General features: G+C 34.6%; 1 protein-coding gene across 4 annotated transcripts in view; it reads left to right on the top strand.

Moving 5' to 3' along the window:
* Positions 1 to 2,205: 2,205 nt before the first annotated feature.
* The window catches only part of LOC111046879, a 42,466-nt gene continuing 19,418 nt past the window's right edge, over positions 2,206 to 25,253 (top strand). The window contains exons 1-2 of one of the 4 annotated variants that reach the window (XM_039431583.1): positions 2,206 to 2,595; positions 4,851 to 4,992. In XM_039431583.1, coding sequence (XP_039287517.1) covers positions 2,577 to 2,595; positions 4,851 to 4,992 — 161 coding nt within the window. In that variant the 5' untranslated portion in view covers positions 2,206 to 2,576. Of the gene's footprint in view, positions 2,596 to 4,850; positions 4,993 to 14,539; positions 14,664 to 16,020; positions 16,437 to 25,253 lie in introns of those variants that run through there. The other 3 variants (XM_039431581.1, XM_039431582.1, XM_039431585.1) reach the window with 3 other exon arrangements.

Genomic DNA, 25,253 nt, shown 5'->3' with positions numbered 1-25,253 from the left:
CTCTCTCTTTCCCTCTCTCTCTCTCTCGTCCCCTCACTATCCACCTCTTACTTCTCTCTTTTATTTATCTACCTTCTCTCTCCTGTCCTCGGCATACCGCGCACTGGAGCACAGGGGCATTAGCGACAGTAGAAATGTTCCTGGAGCATTTCCAAATTTCTGAAACGGTAGAACTGACTACTCATTCAGTGTCTGACAACATCGCCCTGACAACATCGCCCGGAGGAAATAAGGTCATTACTTTGGACGCAGATCAAAATTTCGAAATTTGACAAGCTTTGACCACACACCAGTCGAGTAAATTTCAAAATTTATCCGTCAGTTCAACAATATGGGGTAGAGGGTTTAGGTTCACACTAGTTACAAACTTCATTTTCTTTCAAGAATACAAAATAAAGAATACTCGTTAAGCTATCGTACCTATCTCTTGATTTTAGTGGTAGAAGATTTGCAGTCAGGATTTCAGATTCTTTTAAAATTTCACTTGGAATACCACAGTCATCTTCAAGCATTTTTGAAAATTCGGAATGCACTAATCAACAATAAATAATTGAATAAAACTGGTTGTGAAGCGAATTAGTTTGATTCGAAACTGGAACTGAAATCATGGCGACTTCAGTTGATGATGAAAGTGGACACTCGCCCGATCTAGCGGATGACTTATTAACTACTTCCATGAGCGGCTGGAAAGTGACAACTTTCTTGCCTAGACCGGAAAAGAAACCCTTTTCTGACGTCGTCTGCAAACAAGGTCTTTCAGATCTACGTAGGGACTGGAAAACAGCTGCTTTCTGTGCAGTGTGGCGAAAAGAAATTTCCAACACTAGAGATACATTTCAATCAAAAGTGGCCCATGAGTTGACTATAATAAAATTAGGTTTATTTGATTGCATTGTTGTAAATTGCAACTTGTATGCACCATAAGTTATTGCATATTGCAGTCTATAGTTGCATTCCTGTCGTTCAGACACAGAATTTCAACAACCTGTGCCATGACGCATTGAGATGTTTGCATTTCTCTAGTCACCAAAATAGATTAGTCTTCTACTTTCTCACTTGCTTCTTCCTTTTCTTCTTCCTTGCATCCCTCATCCATGTTTGTCTCTCCCTCTCACATCACTCAATCTAATTTCTTCATCTCACTGTATTTTTTTTCGGTACAGCGGTACCTCTCATTCAGATTCGCCTGTCCCTCTCTCACCATTGTAATCTGCATAATCTTATCTCAACTATTTAATTTTTTATCTATAAATTAAGAGCTGTATGGTTCATAATCTTACTATATCTGATCTGGAGATTAGAAATCTTTTTTTACCGATCTCGAATTTATAAAATCAATTTTCATAACAATCCTGACCTCAAACCCTGTACTTTTTATTCAGATTCATATCTTTTTGACTACCTCCCTGGTTCTATTTCTCTCACTGGCAAGCTTTCTCTCTCTTTCTCTCCTTGTCTAGGTTCTCTCTGTCTGTCTCTTCTCTCTTTCTGTGTCTGTTTCTCTCCCTCTCGCAACAGTTTTCCTCCCAAAAGTTTTCCATTTTCACTATCATCTTCCATTTCTCCATCATCTTATCCCTACATACCATACACCCCTGATTGAGATTTGTCTCTCTCACACAAACTTTCTCTTTCTTTATATTTCTTTTCACTCAATTCTCTCTTCTATTTATTTAAAGTCTCACTCCTGTTCACATACAATGTACCCCTCATCTAAATTCGTCTCTCGTCTTCTCCATCTCAAACTTTCTCTCACACTTTATCCCTTTAACACTTCTACTCACTCTTTCTCTCACTTTCACACCCTCTCTCGTTCTCTCTCTCTCTTTCTCACACACTGTCTCTCTCTCACACTCTCTGAAAAGGTAGAACTCTTTTATTTATTTATTCATTTTCTAGCTCCTTCTTACTGCAGCCCTCATTAAATGAATCTATCTCTGGCGCTCTCTCTTTCCCTCTCTCTTTCCCTCTCTCTCTCTCTCTCTCTCTCTCTCTCTCTCTCTCTCTCTCTCTCTCTCTCTCTCTCTCTCTCTCTCTCTCTCTCGTCCCCTCACTATCCACCTCTTACTTCTCTCTTTTATTTATCTACCTTCTCTCTCCTGTCCTCGGCATACCGCGCACTGGAGCACAGGGGCATTAGCGACAGTAGAAATGTTCCTGGAGCATTTCCAAATTTCTGAAACGGTAGAACTGACTACTCATTCAGTGTCTGACAACATCGCCCTGACAACATCGCCCGGAGGAAATAAGGTCATTACTTTGGACGCAGATCAAAATTTCGAAATTTGACAAGCTTTGACCACACACCAGTCGAGTAAATTTCAAAATTTATCCGTCAGTTCAACAATATGGGGTAGAGGGTTTAGGTTCACACTAGTTACAAACTTCATTTTCTTTCAAGAATGCAACAAAGTAGTCGGTGATTTATTTTTTAATGGATGGTTATTTTGTGAGGGGAAGTGTCATTACAGTGTCAATTGAATCTCTCAAGTAGATAGAACCGCGTCTGCGCTCTGACAAACTTCAAAACAGCTGCTGAAGACACAAAGTACGCTGAAACACAGTGGAGGACTGAAATGGCTGATGAAACTGAAGGTAAGTGGTTGAGTGATTGTGAACTATTGTGCCCATCTTGCAAACTGAGTATCTGAGCACTTGCTAAGGCCTGTCGGTGTATTTATACTAGCTAACGATGGCAGTCAACTTGTAGGCTGTCGCCTAGACTCAAGCCAAAATAAGAACCAGCTGTTGACTTCTTTGGCAAAGCTGGCAGACTATGATTTGCAATTTTTAAGCTCTACCTACTGCAAATTGAGCCGTGAGTGAAGTTGGGAAGAGTAAATGAGACTTTGGATTTTTATGATTTTTATCTACCGTACCAATTATCATTGAAATGAATTTATAAGAGGCTTCTCTATAAATTTATATGGTTTTCTTGATAAGTTCTAAGGTTTTCTAACCTAGCTTAGGTATTTTCTAGGACTTTGGGCTTTTCTAGCATAGGTATTTCACGAACAATAAATTCGAACGTCTCTTAAATTAATGTATATGACTCTTTCATGGAAATGAAAGCATATGAGATCTCTTAATAAAGTATCCTATTATAGTAAGCGAGCAATTTCTGTATATATCTGGTTATTTTTATATCTGGTTATTTTTATATCTGGTTATTTTTATATCTGGCTATTTTTATATCTGGTTATTTATGTTTTACGGATCTCGAAAACTGCTCTAACGATTTTCACGAAATTTGGAACATAGTATGTTTATGATATAAAGATTCGATTGCACTAGGTCTCATTCCTTGGAAAACTCGCTGAACGACATTAAAAGGATAATTCATCCTTGGAAAACAGATGATAATTTCGTTGTCTCTCGATAACAGAAGATGCGTGTGCCTGTGTGGAAGAGAGACAGAATTATTTCCAGCTGTGTAATCATAATCAATCAGCGAGAAATTTTATCTAGCTAGACAATTTTTAATCGATTTGATCAACATGATCTGATTTGTTGACATGACATGATAATCCTCCTAAACTAGAGTATATCATAATTTTCAGAGTTGATCATTATTTGACAATTTCAAGTGATTAGTGAGTATTATTCAACTTGGTATGTATATAATCTAAATTATAATTTTTTTGTTTTCAAATAATGTTTAAACAGAAAATTGAACCTGAATTCAAGTGTATGGAACATAACCCACTTTCTGGACTATTATTTATAGTGTATAAATCAAAATTAGGGGGAAAACAGTTTTGGGCTGTGCCTGTTGGTACTTCCCCAATCATTTTAAAGAATTGTGTTCGGTTTATCAAGAGTCAATAAATAAATAACGAGCGAAGCTCGGTGCCCCGATATTAATTAATTACAGTGCGTATTTCTTGACGAATAATTTTATAACATTAGAAATTATAATTTAGAATTGAATTGATACATCAGATATTATTCAGTGTAGACACTTCTTGAACAATAAATACCTACATTTGAAACATTTCATTTTCATTAACCTACTGAAGGTAGCATCGTTGAAAGTATTTTTACTGTTAACTTGAAATTATTTTCATAAATTCTCAAAAGTGATTGCTTTCGAATGTTCTTTCGAAGCATCATTCTCAGAAGGAAACTGAACCTTCTGAAGCAATTTTCAGATTCAAAAACAGTTCTGGGACCCACCTCAATCTTCAAACAGATATCTCGAAAAATCTAACAATTATAAAACAAATTAAATATTCATCTAAATTTAAAGTGAGAGTTGAATGACGAACTTTTCAACTTCCAATTTAAAGGAACAATGAGTAATTCATAATGAAATTGCAGCCACCGTAAAAAGATTTCGAAGAACTGTGATAAGAGTAAACCTTTTATTCTGTTATCGATTACAAATTGGAAGCAAACTTCCAACCTCTCCCCATACCTATAAAAGCAATGAATGTGAGCAATAATTATGATGACGTAAATATTGCAGCGTCAACAATTTATCAATATAAAAGGCTACGGTATAAATCATGTAAGATAATAAATCAAATCAAATTGGTTTTTATTATCCATGATAACAGGGTACAAAAATTCAAATCATACAATAACGTTACATCTTCTGCAAATAAAACATCATAAATAAAACTTATAGTTGAAATTGAATAATTAATCGTAATAACTAAATCTAACTGCAATATATCATAGTTACAGAAAGTACAACAATACCTACTTTTTAATAAACTCCATGAAAGCTCTCCCCCAGACTAGTGATATTCCTATTTGAGTTCTCAATGTCCGTCCACTGACAATTATTTATTAAATATGTTTTATTGCTACAATTTTATAACCAGTTTTCCATTTTCCATAAACAGATAACAAACCAAATCAAGTACCTCCTGTTCCACCACAAACTTATCGTTGGGAGGAAGTGAGAAAGCAGAAGTTGCAAGGCGCCTACCCGTGGACACATCTTTTTAAGCCACCATTCGATAACGCCACTTGGGAGAAAGAGAGGTATGTAGCTTTGTTAAATGAGAATTGGAAAATCTTGTGAGAATTTGAATGAAAATAAATAAGTATACCGGTGGGCTGGTATCACCATAGAGAAAAGATAGCATAAGAAGATATCTCATGGTATATGGCGCTTATGTTCCAAATTTCACTGTTAACTAAAGCCGATAGTCCTAGTAGTTATTTTTCGTGAAACTATTCTTCACTCTCATCCTGACAAAACAGTAATAATAGACAGTAGTGCACAATAATCTGTTGAGTGACTGTGATAATTTACTTGAAACACAAACGATCTATACCATGGTATATCTTATTATGCTAATTTTCTCCATGCTACTATTTCTCACACTACAAATAATAGGTAGCCAACTACAAGATTCAGTACAGACTAGAACTAATAACTTATTAAGCTACCAGAAGTACATACTACGAATAGGTACCGACACTACAATATCTAGAACAAATTTTAAGACAATTTTCTGTAAATTTCTTGATCTCTTTGCTCTACATTTTTTCCTGAAGTACAATAATGTAAATGACGAAGAAACAAGTAGTACCTATAGTATCAGACGGACTTCGTCCATTCACAGACAAGCGTACTGGATACTCATATGGATATGCTACTTTGTCTGAGCGAACCCAATCAACCAATGAGAAGCCAGTACGAGTCTATAGGTGGATTTGACGCAATCTTGTTCCAACAAAATCCAATCAGAAGCAAGCAGTGAACGCCAATCAGGAACCGCCTTCTCAATTTGTATTGGTGGAAAAGTTTAAAGTGAAGGGGAAGTAGCATGATTCTTTTATTCATATAGGTGTATTTCTTCTTACTTCTCTGATTTGTAGGTATATTGTGGAAATTTGATTCGAGGATTTTTTTCAAAAAATAATTCATTCCACACACATATTATTACAAAACGTTGTACCAGCTAAAAATACAAAATGTTTGAAGAGCTTCATGTAGTTGTCTAGTTGTCTACAACGCTGAAAGAGAGACAAAAATACCATCGTATCCCTTCTATCTACTAATTAGGAGTTTATTGATATTGGTCGAATAGTGTATCGGAGTGGAAACAAACCATTGAACCTGAATTTCTTCACAAGATTGATTTCTATTTCAATAAAATTATTTTAGAAAATAACTTTCAGATCTTGTGATCTTCAACGTTGAGGTTAAAGTTGAGCTGAGAATAGCGTTTTTCCATTGATAGACTTCTAAGAATAGATGTGAAGGTATGAGACAAATGATCCTGAACAAATCAGCAGCACTTCAATTTATGCTTTGTGTTAATGACGTTCACTTGGATTGTTCATTACTTGACAGCTTGCCAAGCCTCTATAAAGCTACTGTTCAGAATGTTGTTGATGAATTCTAGCTATTAACTAATGCAGCAACAAAAAATCAATCAGGATAATTTGACTTGAAATATTGATTGGTTTCACCTTAAGTTATGATTGTATTACATTCAACAAGCTCACATTAAAAGGTACAAGGTAATTCCTAATCAATAATATAAATAGATTCAACATATTCAAACAACTCAGTAACTTAAATACATTCATCAAGATCAGCAAATCCAATAAATTTAATACATTCAACAAATCCACTAAACTCAAAACTTAACAATTTTAGTTAACTTATCTAATTCAATTAGTTTACAGACTTCACTTTTAATAAAAAGAACCTACTCAATTAACAAAAACCATTTTAAAATATTTTCATCGAAAAGAATCGTTATTGGTTATGTAGCCCTTACGATTTCAGAGACCATAGTATCCCTCCTAGCCAGTGCCTTAGTAGTATATTGATAAACATGTTCAATTTTCTCAACATTAAAATTAGATAATAAAACCATTATTTTATCAACGTTCTGAACTATGTTATGAACATGAGGCGCAATGTATTGAATCCTGAGGTCTTCATAAGAGGGAGCAAACGAGAAGAAAATGCAGAATTGTTTCTAAGTGTGATTCACAAGCGGGGCATATTCTCTGTGGCTCAACTTGATACCTGTTACCATTAATTTGAATGAATGTACTATTTGCCGATAATCTCAACTGTGTTACGCATCTAATCATTCGAATTGGCAGCTGAAAAGTAAGCTGTTCTCCCAGTACCAAATCAGGATTGAACATTCCTTACAAAGGAGACACCTGAGAATTGTCAGACCTACATCTATCCTCCTCTATCATCCTCCCCGAATACGCTTCCAGTATTCTATTTCTGTTGTTAAGCAGATCCACTGCATCAAATCCATATTCCATCCATAAATCCCGAAACTGAACAGTTTCCAACTCCCTCCCCATATAAGACGTCCAATTACCTTCGAAGTTTGTTTTTAATAGAAGTCGATAACACACATGAGGGTACCTAGACTCTGCCATGTTTACAACTTTGATCAACCATGACAGGCATCTTTTAAAGACATGAAACTTGAGTTTCGGCCTACCAGTCTCCAATCTGACACTCCAACTCGGCGTCGACCGGATCAGCAGCAGTAGACGTTCAAGAAGAATAACTGTGCTTTCTCTATTGCTTCTTCATAGCCCAAACCCCAAACCTCTGAACCATATAGGCAGGATGGGATGACAACGGTATCAAACAACTTCATCTTTTCTATCCATTTCTCTGATCTGACTCTAGACAAAACATTAATCGCCACTGTTGATTCCGCTTTAGCCCTACTTATTGATCGTCTTAACATCTCAGTATATCTTCCTGAAGATTGAAATATAACTCCTAAATAATTATACTGGCTACACATTTCTATTTTTTCCTCCCCGAGCTTGAAACTGGATTTATGACATTTGCTTAATCGACCTCTATGGAAAGTCAGTATTTTGGTTTTGTTAGCATTCACCTTGAGACCTACTCCTGCACTGCATTGTAGTGTTATAAGTAATAAATCTAATCATCAGTATAAATCGCCTCAAGTGTTTTATTAGTGTAGAAACTCCTGACAATATCATGGAGTAAAAAAACCATTACATTTAATTGTATCATTTGTCTCTACTAATAAATCTTGATGAACTTATGAGCAGATTCCCTATTAATCTTTGATCTCTTAACTCTAAATTATAATTTTTTTGTTTTCAAATAATGTTTAAACAGAAAATTGAACCTGAATTCAAGTGTATGGAACATAACCCACTTTCTGGACTATTATTTAAAGTGTATAAATCAAAATTAGGGGGAAAACAGTTTTGGGCTGTGCCTGTTAGTACTTCCCCAATCATTTTAAAGAATTGTGTTCGGTTTATCAAAAGTCAATAAATAAATAACGAGCAAAGCTCGGTGCCCCGATATTAATTAATTACAGTGCGTATTTCTTGACGAATAATTTTATAACACTAGAAATTATAATTTAGAATTAAATTGATACTTCAGATATTATTCAGTGTAGACACTTCTTGAACAATAAATACCTACATTTGAAACATTTCATTTTCATTAACCTACTGAAGGTAATATTGTTGAAAGTATTTTTACTGTTAACTTGAAATTATTTTCATAAATTCTCAAAAGTGATTGCTTTCGAATGTTCTTTCGAAGTATCATTCTCAGAAGGAAACTGAACCTTCTGAAGCAATTTTCAGATTCAAAAAAAGTTCTGGGACCCACCTCAATCTTCAAACAGATATCTCGAAAAATCTAACAATTATAAAACAAATTAAATATTCATCTAAATTTAAAGTGAGAGTTGAATGACGAACTTTTCAACTTCCAATTTAATGGAACAGTGAGTAATTCATAATGAAATTGCAGCCACCGTAAAAAGATTTCGAAGAACTGTGATGTGAGTAAACCTTTTATTCTGTTATCGATTACAAATTGGAAGCAAACTTCCAACCTCTTCCTATACCTATAAAAGCAATGAATGTGAGCAATAATTATGATGACGTAAATATTGCAGCGTCAACAATTTATCAATATAAAAGGCTACGGTATAAATCATGTAAGATAATAAATCAAATCAAATTGGTTTTTATTATCCATGATAACAGGGTACAAAAATTCAAATCATACAATAACGTTACATCTTCTGCAAATAAAACATCATAAATAAAACTTATAGTTGAAATTGAATAATTAATCGTAATAACTAAATCTAACTGCAATATATCATAGTTACAGAAAGTACAACAATACTTTTTAATAAACTCCATGAAAGCTCTCCCCCAGACTAGTGATATTCCTATTTGAGTTCTCAATGTCCGTTCTCTGACAATTATTTATTAAATATGTTTTATTGCTACAATTTTATAACCAGTTTTCCATTTTTCATAAACAGATAACAAACCAAATCAAGTACCTCCTGTTCCACCACAAACTTATCGTTGGGAGGAAGTGAGAAAGCAGAAGTTGCAAGGCGCCTACCCTTGGATCTCCCCACCATTCAAAGCCATACGCTAATAATAATAATAATAATAATAATAATAATAATAATAATAATAATAATATTCGACTCATCCTTGATGTGTTATTCATTCTCATTGTCTTCAACGCTAATTGAGGGACAAAAGTGTAAAAGATTAGCGTATCCCTTTTACTATTATTGAATTAGTCTATTGAATAGTATTGAAGTGAGAAAACAGACTATTGAACCAGAATTTCTTCACAAGATTGATTTCTATTTTCAATCAAACTCTTTTAGAAAATAACTATCAGATCCAACGTTAAGGTTGAAGTTGAGCTGAGAATAGCGTTTTTTCCATTGATAGACTTCTTAAAATAGATGTGAAGGTATGAGACAAATGATCCTGAACAAATCAGCAGCACTTCACTTTATGCTGTGTGTTAATGACGTTCACTTGGATTGTTTCATTACTTGACAGCTTGCCAAGCCTCTATAAAGCTACTGTTCAGAATGTTGTTGATGAATTCTAATGCAGCAACAAAAAAATCAGAAATCAATCAGGATAATATTGATTGGTTTTTCACGTTGAGGCTGTGCAAAGGCTAAAAATAAACTTTCTACTCGAGATATTTTTCCAAGTTTTTTGATTTGTATATCATCAACCTATCAAAATTAAAAAGTTTTTCCAGAAAAACATTTTTTTTCGATCATTAGGCCTACTTTTTGAGATATGAGCGCCTGAAGTTTGAATTTTTGGGACAAAACATTTCAAATTTGGTAAGATATAAATCCATTAGATTCAGAGGATGGATTCTTCATGGTATTGTTGATCTTTTAAAACAAAATTTTTCTGGAAATATCAATTTTTCAAGAAGTTATCCAATTTACCAAAGATAACTCAACTACAAGATTCAGTACAGACTAGAACTAATAACTTATTAAGCTACCAGAAGTACATACTACGAATAGGTACCGACACTACAATATCTAGAACAAATTTTAAGACAATTTTCTGTAAATTTCTTGATCTCTTTGCTCTACATTTTTTCCTGAAGTACAATAATGTAAATGACGAAGAAACAAGTAGTACCTATAGTATCAGACGGACTTCGTCCATTCACAGACAAGCGTACTGGATACTCATATGGATATGCTACTTTGTCTGAGCGAACCCAATCAACCAATGAGAAGCCAGTACGAGTCTATAGGTGGATTTGACGCAATCTTGTTCCAACAAAATCCAATCAGAAGCAAGCAGTGAACGCCAATCAGGAACCGCCTTCTCAATTTGTATTGGTGGAAAAGTTTAAAGTGAAGGGGAAGTAGCATGATTCTTTTATTCATATAGGTGTATTTTCTTCTTACTTCTCTGATTTGTAGGTATATTGTGGAAATTTGATTCGAGGATTTTTTTTCAAAAAATAATTCATTCCACACAACATATTATTACAAAACGTTGTACCAGCTAAAAATACAAAATTGTTTGAAGAGCTTCATGTAGTTGTCTAGTTGTCTACAACGCTGAAAGAGAGACAAAAATACCATCGTATCCCTCCTAACTACTAATTAGGAGTTTATTGATATTGGTCGAATAGTGTATCGGAGTGGAAACAAACCATTGAACCTGAATTTATTCACAAGATTGATTTCTATTTCAATAAAATTATTTTAGAAAATAACTTTCAGATCTTGTGATCTTCAACGTTGAGGTTAAAGTTGAGCTGAGAATAGCGTTTTTTCCATTGATAGACTTCTAAGAATAGATGTGAAGGTATGAGACAAATGATCCTGAACAAATCAGCAGCACTTCAATTTATGCTTTGTGTTAATGACGTTCACTTGGATTGTTTCATTACTTGACAGCTTGCCAAGCCTCTATAAAGCTACTGTTCAGAATGTTGTTGATGAATTCTAGCTATTAACTAATGCAGCAACAAAAAAATCAATCAGGATAATTTGACTTGAAATATTGATTGGTTTTCACCTTAAGTTATGATTGTATTACGTTCAAAGCTAGGGTAAGCTTGCTGAATACCGTATTTCACAGATATGCTTACAGCACCAATCGATCAGAATATGACACTTACATTTCATCAATCAGATATCTCATATTCATATCTCATATTCATATATCATATTATTCATATCTCATATTCTTATTGACCGATCGAAGTGAGGTCTAAGATTCAAGTCGATGGTTTTGCATTTCTCTTTATGTTTATATGTTGCGCATCCACAGCGAAACGCAGTAATAGATTTTCATGAAACTTGACAGATATGTTCCTTTTTGAATTTCGCGTCGACGTATACGAAGGGTTTTTTAAAATTTTGCATTTCAAGGATAATACAGAAGGAAAAGGAGTTTCCTTCGAACACCAATATTACGGTACCGTAAAAATCAGACTATAGAATATTATTATTCATCATAAATCAGCTGTCTTGTGGACTATGGTGTACTAGTAGTTCTGTGAACAGTAGACCTCACGCAGTATTCACATCCACAAGTACCTGATTGAAACTATAGACATCATGGGAATACAGCAATAGACTTGGCTTCTCCACACATCTGTGTAATCACTTGTCAGCTGACTTATGATTAATAATTCTATAGTCTGACTTTAACTCTAATATTGGCCTATGAAGGAGGCTCCTTTCTCCTTTTATATTATCCTTGAAATGCAAAATTTCCAAAATCCTTGTATATACGTCGACGAGTAATTAAAAAAGGAACATATCTGTCAAATTTCATGAAAATCTATTACCGCGCTTCGCCGTAAATGCGCAACATATAAACATTTTTGAACATTCAAACATTAAGAGAAATGCCAAACCGTCGACTTGAATCTTAGACCTCACTTCGCTCGGTCAATTAGAGGTGGCTATGCTATAATACTACCCATTCAAAAACATCGATCATCTTGAAAATGTAACTTTCCATCAACGTTAGGAGACAGGTGTCTACTAACTTTGTCTTTCCATAAGCTGAGGCCATGATTCTAGTTTGGAGTTTGGAGTTATTGATAGAAAACATTTTTTTCCTTTTCCTTTTTTTAATCTGATGATTAAAATTACAACAAATATTATAGAAAAGAAATTGATTTCTAAAATCATGAAAAGTGAGAAATGAAGTTTGTAGGAAATCAGCATTATGGTAGTTTATTTTGTTAATTTCAACACACCGATTTTTCACCAACACGACACAGAATGTTCTCTGATGGGTTGATTGGATTGGCTTATCGACGGCAGCCAGACCTGATAACAGTGCTCACACTCACATTCCGGGACGACACGTCACGAAAGAAAGCTCTATGTTTATCTAGGATTTCTTCTAGACATTTTAAATTGATGATTTATTTATTAATTTTTGAGAAAAAATAGCAACAGGTCAATGAAACTTACTGAGCGCGAGGTCTACTGTTCACAGAACTACTAGTAATGTAGACTTTATATCTCACTCTAAATAATAGTGTCTGCTACAGAGTCAACTGTAGACAGCAGATTGTTCTCCTTTTTCAAAAGGTATTGAAAACTAACAATAAAGTCAAAAATCGCAAGCTGACAAGCCTCTATCTAAATTGACCACCTGGAAAATGCTGCTACCTAAAGATAGAGTTTGGAATTAAATCCATTGGAAACAGTCGGCCAATCAGGAGAGATAGCGAGTGAGTAGGAGGAGTTGTAAATATGAGCCAACATGTTGTGCTGCCGTCTACTGGTGGAATTCCGAGTTGCATTAAAAACTTTTGCTCAATCAGGAGAGAATCAGAAATCAAGAGTAAGGTTATGTGACCACGTTCTCACGTTGTAAATCTCATTGTAAGAGTGACCACGTGACTGCACACCCATTGTAAGAGTCTACTTTTCCATATAATTTAGGAGTTTAAAATCACTTACCGGTGGTTCGGAGCCCATCTTAATAAGCTGTAGATCCACTATCTCTCATCATCATCCGTCTCTTACCAACGTACAAGCCTGGAGCTTAAACAGTACAAGCAACACTATCAGCAGAAATATCAATCCTATTATATTAAGCGAGCAATTTATGTATTTATGTAGGCCTATCTGGCTATTTTTTATCTGGTTATTTATGTCCAACGGATCTCGAAAACGGTTCTAACGATTTTCACGAAATTTGAACCATAGTAGGTTTATGATATTATAAAGATTCGATTGCACTAGGTCTCATCCTTGGGAAAACTCGCTGAACGACATTAAAAGGATAATTCATCCTTGGCTGAAACAGCTGTGGATAGTAAAAAAGTGAGTGAGCGAGTGAGTATGTGAAAAATCAAAATATCGCATCCCCGAAATTCATAAGATGGTATAGCCAGCTGTGGAATATAAACTCGATCATTTTAGAGAATTGTGTTCTGTTTATCAATAAATAAAAATAATGAGCGAATCTCAGTGCCCCGATATTAAGGTCTAATGGAGGAAAATTGATGCATGCATAATGGGAAAAGACACTTTTCCGCCTTTATGAAAATTACGTCACTCTCGACTACACTATCGAGTAAAAAACGTTCCCAAAGAAAGATGAGATTAGATTAATTCAATCTCTGGAAGCTCAGAAAACTATTTCTACGCTACTCTATCACTAGCCTTTTACAGAACGCTATACAGTGATACAACAAATCAACAACATGTTTAATTTATCAAAATAATTTATAATTTATTATTAATCATCCTACTGTACAAAAATCAGTACATGGATACGTACACAGTACGTACACGTATAATATTTATTTTATAATCAACATTTGTCAAAAACACAGGTTCAATTTCGTCACATCCACTTTATTTAATAGTTTTTCATCAGTACAGCTGGATATGTGTTCAACACGAAACTGCAGTCCTGTCAACACATTCAATAATAATGTCGATGTGACAAAATTCAAACTGTGAAACTGTACTTTTATCAATTATTGAGAAGTTACACAATTCAATCCACATTCAACATTTGTTGATTCTTCATCTATTAAGCCACTTTACTATCAAATTTTACGTGATTCACTTCGACTCTCCCAAAATTGGCAGTTTATCGCCAGACAATGTCCCCCAATCCCCGAAAGCAGACGACAAACAATTTACAAAAAAAATTGGCAGGTGAAATAGAACTCATGGCTGAGTAAAAAGATCAGAGAGAGGAGAGAGTTGAGGGTGATGGCGACAAGGGGGGAGGACAGAGCTAGTAGGGATTGGAGGTTGCCAGTCGTATTTTAGTAATCGGTGAAGAGAGTGCAGTTTTGCCGACTTTAGTCACGGGTGGGCAGGGGGAGGCGAACAAGTGTTGAATTCTAGCTAAAAAATATCGCGGTAACAACGAGTAGCTAACCTCTAAGCACAGATAGTATAGCAATCAGCAGCTACATTATCTATTGCTATATTGTGCTATAGCTATAGCTATCAGCTAGCAGCAAGCTATATCACATTATAGCTATATTGCTTTATCAGCAATATATTTGTTATTTTTTCATCTATAAGTTTGTGTGATGTTTTAAACTAGTTTGTAACTTTGGAGTTGTATTGGAGGGTTAAGTGTAAGAAAGGGCTGTGCCCCAACTTCGCCCTCCTGGGATTTGAATAAGGGTAGCAATTAAATTGAATTTAAGTTATATCGTTCATAGCTATATAGCTATCAGCAAGCTATATGGAATAAATAGCTGTAGCTATTACTATGTATGCTATGTTTTCTGTGCTTGAAGTATGTGTAACGGTTTTAAGAGTATAGTTGCATCAAGATATTATGAGTTAATAAGAGGGAAATATTATTTTATTATAACTTTGTTTAATTAACACAATATTATAATTTCCCTTTACAGTGATACATTATCTATTTCTGGATAAATAACTCGATCTAGACATTCGTATTGTTTTGTGATAATCGCACGGTCACATTTCGTAGAATTCAACATTCACCAAGTCAATAATAATTATTTTTTTTATTGACGTACAATAGTAAGAGTCAAAGAAGTCTATAGAGAGTACGAGAGTCAGGATCACCATAGGGAAGAAGTACAGTAATTAGGATTATAGTAGCCTAGTAGAGGCGTCAGGATTACAATGGGGAAATAAATTAGTCAGGATTACAGTAGGTAGTCTGAAAAGAGTACAAGAGTTGAGATTACAATAGGGGAGTACAGAAGTCAGGATTACAGTAGTCTGAAGAGAATGCAGTATTCAGGATTGGAGTAGTCTAAAGAAAGTACAGGAGTCAGGGTTACAAAAGGGAAGTATGGTATTCAGGATTACTGTCGTCTGAAGAGATTACAATTGGGAAGTACAAAAGTCAGGATTACAGTAGTCTACAGAGAGTACAGTATTCAGGATTACAGTAGTCTAAAGAAAGTACAGGACTCTACATGAGAGAGTCCTAGTCCTAGTCCTAGAGTACATAGTCAGGATTACAATAGTCTAAAGAAAGTACAGGACTCTACATGAGAGAGTCCTATTCCTAGTCCTAGAGTACATAGTCAGGATTACAATAGTCTAAAGAAAGTACAGGACTCTACATGAGAGAGTCCTAGTCCTAGTCCTAGAGTACATAGTCAGGATTACAATAGTCTAAAGAGAGTACAAGAGACAGGATTACAGTAGTCTAAGAAGAGTACAGTAATCAGGATAGCATTATTCTAAAGAGAGTACAGTACTTTTGATATACTTGACTCGCTAGGTCGGCGGGGGATGAGTTTTCAGCTAACCTAAAACTCTCGCAACTATCTGGCAACAGTTTTGACCTGCGCACTAAACGCCACTGAACGTCACAACATGAGCCGCTAGACGTGACGTTCACAAGATGAGCGAGAGGGAAGCGCGATCGCGGTTCTCGGGGATGCGTCGTCAGACGTCCGGTACCGGCTCTGACACGAGTCGCTCGCGGGAGCGAGGTGACACGAGTGGCTCGCGAGGTGACACGAGGGAACACGAGTCGAGGTCGAGCCGTGAGTCGAGCCACCAGCGGGAGGTTCGCTGCGGCTGCCAGTACTTTCAGAGCGACAGCCTCCTCCCCGAGAGACAGTCTCTGGTGGGGACGCGACCTTCCAGTCGGCAGGAGTTCGAGAGGGTGTCCTCGCCTGCAGACATGAACGGGTTAGTGACGTGCTCCTCTAGGATATCTAGGTTCAGAGTTCCTTTAGGCTATTTAGGTTGAGAGTTATTTCAGGTTATTAAGGTTAGGAAATCTTTTAGGTTATTCAGGTCAAAAGTTTTTTCAAGTTATTCTGGTTCAAAGTTCTTCAAGGTGGGTTAGTGAGTTTTCTTTAAAGTTATTGAGGTTCAGAGTTCTTCTAGTTTCTATGGCTATAGAACCAGGTTCAATGGATTACAAAAAGTTTAGTTGGAGTTTTTTTAAAGGTTAGTTAGAGTTAGTAAGAGTTCTTCAAGGTGGGTTAGTGAGCTTCCTTTAAAGTTATTGAGGTTCAGAGTTCTTCTAGTTTCTATGGCTATAGAACCAGGTTCAATGGATTACAAAAAGTTTGGTTAGAGTTCTTTAAGGTTAGTTAGAGTTAGTAAGAGTTCTTGAAGGTGGGTTAGTGAGCTTCCTTTAAGGTTATTGAGGTTCAGAGGTCTTCTAGTTTCTATGGCTAAAGAGCCAGGCTCTATGAATTACATAGATTTAGGTGCAATGGCTATTTATTGTTTGAGAAGAGTTTTCCTAAGACCCGGGGGACATAATGTTTTCTTGAGGAACTTATTAATATATTTTTCAAAGTTATGATGTAGTAGATCATATAAGTGTAGTTTCGGTGCTAATATATTATTAAGTTTAGTGATTGTTAAGTGATAGTTTTTCCAGGTAGCACAGGTGCTATTAATACTATTTATTAATTCAGGCTATTAATAATTTCAAGAGATAGTTTCTAGAAGCTAATTTTTTACTAGATTACTCACGTGCTGAGAGCTATCATTATTTTACTTGGTCAACGTAATCATATTACATTGGAAGGTTTCATGACATAGCTCTCAGGTGTTAGGCCTGCCGCATAGTAGACCCACGTTAATCCACGAAAAGCAACCCACGCCGTTGGTTGTTTTGTAAACCATTGCTATAGAATTATTCATAATCAATCAGCTGATAAGGGGATTATTCATTTCATGTATTACACAGATGTCCAGAGACGCCTAGCACTGGTTTACAAAATATCCCACGGCGTGGGTTGCTTTTCGTGGATTAACGTGGGTCTAATTTGCGGCAGGCCTTTTCATACAATAAATAGAAGATTGGAACATACAGTTAGATTTTTCTCTTAGCTTACCCTTAGGTACTTTGGTAATAGTTGACAAATCACTGGAAGCTTGTTGCTTGAATCCAGGGAAATCGCATGCTTCTCAATTAAACTTTAATAATGATGTGTGATATTTTTATAATGTTACACACAGTGGCTATAATCATTATCGTTGAGGAATTTTAGTTATTATTGATTACATGAGTAAACAAAAGTTTCTTGAAAATATTAACTCGAGTAAAAGAAAATTACCGGCATTGGAACAGCTGAAGAAGACGTACTTTGATATGCGGTTCCAATACTATTTCATTTTCCAAGTGTAGTTCGTGCAATATTTTTAGTGTAGTATTGTATATCAAGGGGCAGGGAACATTAATAATTTTCTAAAACATAGAATACACGTAGCTGAAAAACACGAGGGTCCTGGTAATGGTAAACATAACCTTGGAAGTTACTGTGTTGACATGCCTGATACATACCGTACCAGATTCCTAATGCGTCAAAAACAGTACATTCTGCACTGATACCTGTTGTTTAAACTGCTCCGATATTGGATATTTGAGGACGCTGGGACCTGTTGCTTAGAATTATACAATACGCTTTTTTATTCAAATTCATCAATAGTAAAATTTAAACTGATACAGAATTATTCCTTCCATTATCAAGACTTTATTATAATATTTAATGAAACTATTTCAAGAATTTGTAGTTCATGTGAGTTGGTTCACAGTAATTTGAGTGGAAATAAGTTTTCATTCAACATTAATAATATAATGGTTTAATTTTCCACTTCAATCAAGGGCGAATTCAATTGTTGTTTGATTATTCAAGGAGTTATCGTTTCCAAGGACCTATAGGATCTGTTGTTGATATTCTCTTTCATATTTAGGTTAACAGATTTATTATAAACACGCACACATTTTAGCCTTTTCCATATTATGATATCATTATAACAATGATTCAAAGCCATTTGGTCCATGCTTTTGCTATTATTTGAGATTCATAAATCATCAGTATTGAACTATTGAGATGATGCTTGAACTCAAGTAGGTCTTCTCTCGTAATAATATTGAGAGATCTCAAAGGGAACTTCCAACCAATATATTTGCTCTACACTAACATTAGAGTTCTATATATATCACAATATTTCCCTGGTTCATTTCAGCACTGCTTTTGAAATATTATTGGAATTCAATCATTAGTGAGATTAAAATGATAGAAAGGTAGATCAATAATATATGAACTTGAATAAGAGTCTTCACTTGTAATAACTTTATATTGATTGATTGATTGAGTACTTTATTTATGTAGATTACAATATATACTGGCTCATACACTTATATACAATAGCTTACAATACAGCAAAATTATAGATGAATTTACATAATATAGACTAAGAAAATAATTGTTGAAAGTATATGATATGAAAAAGTAATTTGTAATATAATAACTATGGATAATTATATTGTTATGCATCTACATAAATTGGTGGAGCTTTGGACATATCAATGTCCATTCTTCGGAAAGAATATTAAAAATATCCTCCCCACTAACTCTCTACCAAAATTTGAGAGAGATATTGGAAGAGAGCTCTCAACCAACATTTTTGCTACACATCAGAGTTCTAGATATAGAAATTAGCAGGAGATTCCATGTTCAATCTTCCCTTTGAAAAATGGGTACTTTTATTTATTTATAGTTGCAATCTCATCTCAAGTGATAAGGTTCAGTGCAACTGGGAATTTGAAAGGCTCTCACGTCTGGACAGAATTGAATTCGAAGTAGATAAAAAGCATCGCAACTAAAAATAACTCGTGCGAAAATAGATTGGACTAGTACTTCGGCTTGAGAGCTGTAGTAAGTGGCTTCTTGTCTTTCGGCTGCAGAATACAACTCAAAATGCAAGTATCCCATCTTCAAAATCACCCATATCACTTTAAGACAAAATTAGGAAATTGAAGAGGTTCTGGGCAATAGCCTGTTTTTTCTTTTTCGACCACTTTATTGTTTACTCTATTCAATAAATAAAATAAATAAATATCACTTGGTGATTAGCCTAATTATCCCTCAAATATACTGAAGTGAAAAAAGTAATTTACACCTATAAAAAAGCTAATAAAAAGACAATAATTTTTTCATTCAGTTCAAGCTCAAACCATGAATATAGAACAATATAAACAAAAATGATGCTATAGGAGATATTGAGATGAAATTTGAAAACAAAATTATTCAAGATCTCAAATTATTACTTTTCTTGCCCTATTACCATAGGTAAGGAAAGTATTGCTTTCCAAAAAAATTCAAGGTAGGCCTACCGTAATTTCATGTTTTCTATACGTTTCATTACTTTCCTTGCCCTATTACCATAGGTAAGGGAAGTATTGCTTCAAAAAAAATTTTAATGTTTAACGTACTCTAATTTAATGTTTTCTGTAAGTTTCAAGGTCTCCTGAGTCCAAAAATATGATTTTTGGGTATTGGTCTGTATGTGTGTGTGTGTGTGTGTGTGTGTGTGTGTGTGCGTCTGTGTACACGATATCTCACCTCCCAATTAACGGAATGACTTGAAATTCGAAGCTTAGGGTCCTTACACTATAAGGATCCGACACGAACAATTTCGATCGAATGCGATTCAAGATGGCGGCTAAAATGGCGAAAACGTTCTCAAAAATAGGGGTTTTTGCGATTTTCTCTAAAATGGCTCCAACGATTTTGATCAAATTCATACCCAAAATAGTCATCGATATGCTCTATCAACTGCCACAAGTCCCATATCTGTAAAAATTTCGGGAGCTCCGCCCCATCAATGCAAAGTTCGATTTTAGATTCCCAATTATCAGGCTTCAGATACAATTTAAACAAAAAAAATCAAGTGGAGTAGATTGAAAATCTCTACAATTAATGTTCAGTAACATTCTCACCTAAAATTTAAAATAAGCTCGAAATCCGAGAAAATGTGATTATTCAATTGCAAATTATTGTTGGTTCTATTAAATCATTCACTATGAAGAGATAGCAGACCTCATGTGTGTCTCCAGCGTTATTGCCCTGTCAACAGCTGGCTCAAATCTTTGAATAGTGGACTTGAGATGCGCGGGGACACTAGCGTCAGGTGATCAATTTCCATAACGGCAAGGAAAGTTGTGTGAGTGCGCCACACCAGATTTTTTTAATGGTATTGCTAGCATAGACAATAATTAGTTTGTTTGCTAGAATCAATGATAATGAAAAAGATTCAGTAATTATAATATCTAGTAAAAACATTTTCTCAGAAGTATATGAGACACTCCTTCTCTTGAATTCTCTTGATTCCAGCTTATCGACCAAATAATGTGTTCATTTATCATACATTTATATAGGCCTTCTGAGATTCACTCTGAAAAGTCAGCATTGTTTGAACGGAAACAGTTCGTGTTATTCATGAGGAATGCTGAAATTATAATGTGAGTCTTATTGGATAATAATAACATAATATCACAATAATAATTGTTTTTAAGGAATATTATGACTAGTATGAGTAATAAGGAATATATATGACTTAATACTCGTAAATAATACTAATACAGTAAGCAATTTTGATACCACGGTTTGGCTCCTATCTTATCGCCCGTTTGCAGTCACCTGCTAATCTTAAACGACTAGGGATCATATCTCATTTCCTCCTCATATCCCAAGTTCTATTTGTTTATGTGAATGTCTTCTTGCATCTTGATTTATCTTTGTTATTGTAAATTTTTAAGGAGCTGACTTCTCATCTAAAATGCTAAATAATTAGTTTCAAAAATGTTTCTCGGTTCGGAACCTACCTAAAGCTGTAGTAGGTTCACGATATCTATGCTCTTCAGTCTTCACATGGCATATCTTAGCAAGAGATGATAATCTTGGATAGTGATCAGCGATAAGCGATAATCAATAATAAGCGGTAGTAATCGCTTAGATAGCTCTCACCAAATCAATTGAATGAAAATAAAGTACATTGATTGAAAAAATATATGTGATTGACAACATTCACTTAGTTTTCATTCATAATACTCACTAAATATATATTCTTGGACAGAACTTTGAACTTTAAATTTCCTCAGTAAGAACATAACAATTTTTACGGACATTTTATCATTTATCAAAATTTGGGAACAGAATAGTTTTGGGCTATGCCTGTTGTTCTACCCCGATCATATTCATATGATTTGTAATTATATCAACGAATAAATAAATTGAATGAAATGAGAGTGAATTTATTGATAATAGTAGTGATTGACAATATTTACTTTGTTTTCATTCATAATATTCATAATATCACCAAATCAATTGAATGAAAAAAAATTTGATTGATAAGAAACGTGATTTACAACATAAACTCTTTGTTTCAATTCATAATATTCGAAGTTCTGAAATGTCTAGTCCTACATCTTCCTAGGTGGGTGTTGGGTTGAATAATTGGGCTAACTGATTTCCGCCATATGACTACTCTTTTAAGTTGTCTCTTTCAAGCGAAGTAGACCACTCGAGCGAGCCATGACGGGAGTAGGCCTACGCCTCCCTTGATTGCTCGCTTCACATGTCAAGTGTCGAATAAAAGTTGAAAGACCTCTCACGTCCTTGGGAATATGTTCACTGAGAGCGGGCCAAGGTTGCTTGCTTATTTTATGTCTTTGACTTCCTTTTCAATGATGTTGAAGATAGAGAAAATGAAGAGTGAAAGAATGAATGAATGAATGGGATAATGAATGGTGATGAATAAAGATGGAGGAATGATTCATTCATTCATTCATTTATTGTATAAAATACTATAATCATAATACAATCATGACATTGGAGGAAAAACTAGGCTGAGCCTGTACTATTTCTCTCCAAAATTTTTTATAAAATGTTAATGTTGTCCAAAAGATAAGGTTATGTAATCACACACTGCTTCGTCACTTGATTTTCGGTCCAGGAATGATAATTTAAAATTTTGAATTTTGAAGGTTGATTTTATACTCTAAATGAATCACAGAATGTATCACAATAAATTAAAAACTTTAGAAATATTGCACTTATTTAAAAAATTTTAATACAAACTCAAAAGCCTTCTCACTATTTGTTATTCACAGCTGAAAACAATGATGAAAAGAAAGAGAAACTCAGAGAGGGAACATGGTAATTTTCTTAAGGTCAACTACACTAGTAGTTCTGTGAACAGTAGACCTCGCGCTCAGTAAGTTACATTGACCTGCTGTTATGTTTTCTCAAAAATTAATAAATAAATTATAAATTTAAAATGTCTAGAAAAAATCCTAAATAAACATAGAGCTTTCTGTCCTATCGTACCGTGACGTGTCGTCCCGGAATGTGAGTGTGAGCGCTGTTATCAGGTCTGGCTGCAACTGTCTACAACGTTGATTGAAAGATACCTTATCAAGATGTTCGATGCTTTTGTCCACTAGACAGCTTATTTATGGTGAATAATTTTATAATATGATTTTTACTCTAATATATTGATGTATTACAGTCCAATAGACAGCTTATTTATGGTGAATAATTCTATAATCTGATTTTTACTCTAATATTGGCGTAAGAAGGAGGCTCCTTTTTCCTTTATATAATCCTTGAAATGCATCATTTCCAAAAACCTTGTATATACGTCGACGAGCAATTTGAAAAGGAATATACCTGTCAAATTTCGTGAAAATCTATTACCGCGTTTCGCCGTAAATGCGCAACATATAAACATTTGAACATTAAGAGAAATGCCAAACCGTCGACTTGAATCTTAGACCTCACTTCGCTCGGTCAATAAAATCATTGCATCAACATTTGTCTTCTTTCATTTCAGAAAATATCAAGATATGAATATTGTTTTGATACAGTATTCAATATAAGATTGAGTCAAAAGCTGGACCTGAAGAGTACACAGACAATCAAGATGAATAGGAGAAACTAGAGAATGCTCTACTCTTGTTGTCTGGGAAGACGATTCTTGAACTCTTTAGAATTTTAAATGGCAGACGACATTCCATCCACTTGTTCAATGAGAATTACAATTATTACGCGCTCGGCATTTCGAAATTGTCACAACTCTGGAAATAGCAATGAGCCAAGACAACAGAGCATCGTCAGAAGAGATAGAGAAGCTGGTTGAGTGAAATATTCAAGTGATCTTCACCTCAGCTCTCTAAACATTTCAAAATTTATTGATTGTGCGTGGAAAAATAAAAGTACCGTAGAACATTCTCATTTCTCACACACAAGACTGAAAATTTATTTAATGTGGACATGATTCTCAGCGATAAAAAGTACAATTTAAGTTACTTACATTGACTTGTGAGAATTTTTGAAGATGTCATGGATGATAACATGATTACAAAATATTACAGATATTGTTGCTGGTGAGATATTGTGATATCTATCCATAATGAAAACATTGGGTTGTTGTCAAAATATCACTTATTCATTGGTGTTGGAACAATGTTTGTGATTTTTACAATAAATAAGTGATATTTTCGACAACAACCCAGTGTTTTCATTATCACAAAATATTATATAGAGGACTATGTGAATAAAGTTTTCACTTTAAATATATTATTAATTCGAGATTCATTTGAGAGCAATAACATCTGAAATAGCTAGTCTGCAATGATCGAAAGATTTCAGTTATTTTCATGTGATAGGTAAATTATCAAGTTAGACCTTGAATACTCATGTTTAAGTGAGAGATTTGATTCTCTTACTCCCCCTCCATTGGCTCTCGCCATGACAACAAAGTTGCTACTCTCCCATTGGCTAGCTTGTTATTGTTTGAATTCTCTTTTACTCAACTCTCATTGGCTGGTGTCATAACGACGCAAATGCTACTCTTTCATTGGTCGGCTTGTGATTGGTTACATTTATGTTCTTGAAATCCAGTTATCACATCGTTATCATAAAGCTATTTTGTTATAGTTGTTATCACACCCATTGTCATTGTTAATGGAATCCCACACCCGATAATCGTGTGATAAAATCACTGTTCTCTTATTGATTACATCAATCAAATACTTGATTATATCAATATCAGCACTGATATGATATTCATCTATAACTAAATTACATTATAATTATGTTACTTTAGATAAATTATTGTATTGTATATTTTGATTACAATAAATGTTGGATATTAACCTATTCAATGTTAGTCTCCATCAACCTCATCCTTTCATATTTTCCGAATAGCTAACCATAGAATCGCAGTAGTGAAATCCGTATAGATTTGGACAACATTACTGCAAATGTTATTCAAGTTTACTCCATGCAAATGCTGTTTACTAAATGCATGCGTTAAATTCAATTCTAAACTTTGCGTGAGAGTATCCAGAGAGTGTTAGTCATTGTTTACGTATTTTAATTCAGACATTCAACTGAAGGTCATGCAAGTGACTATTATCTATGATTAATCACAGAGAAGGTAGAATCACAATTACTACCGATGTAGCTCATCTTTTATTCAGCTCAAACTTCCTTTCTCCTTTTTTCATCAATTTTGTTGGAGATTGAAAAGTGTAATAAATCCTAGAAAGTCTCAATGCCAAAACATTGGTTCAAAGAATCCAGAATATAGATTTGTGCTCTGTGGTAGAAATAATGCTTCTTTCTACTCGGGATATTTGGAATGGGGCATCAATAATCTGAAAAAAACTTGGAATTTATCAATCCAATTGTAGAC

Source organism: Nilaparvata lugens, chromosome 6 (assembly GCF_014356525.2).
Source record: "Nilaparvata lugens isolate BPH chromosome 6, ASM1435652v1, whole genome shotgun sequence".
In the NCBI taxonomy this organism is placed as follows: domain Eukaryota; kingdom Metazoa; phylum Arthropoda; class Insecta; order Hemiptera; family Delphacidae; genus Nilaparvata; species Nilaparvata lugens.
The sequence above is the reverse complement of the archived record's forward strand: the minus strand, read 5'-3'. Positions and strand labels throughout refer to the sequence as shown.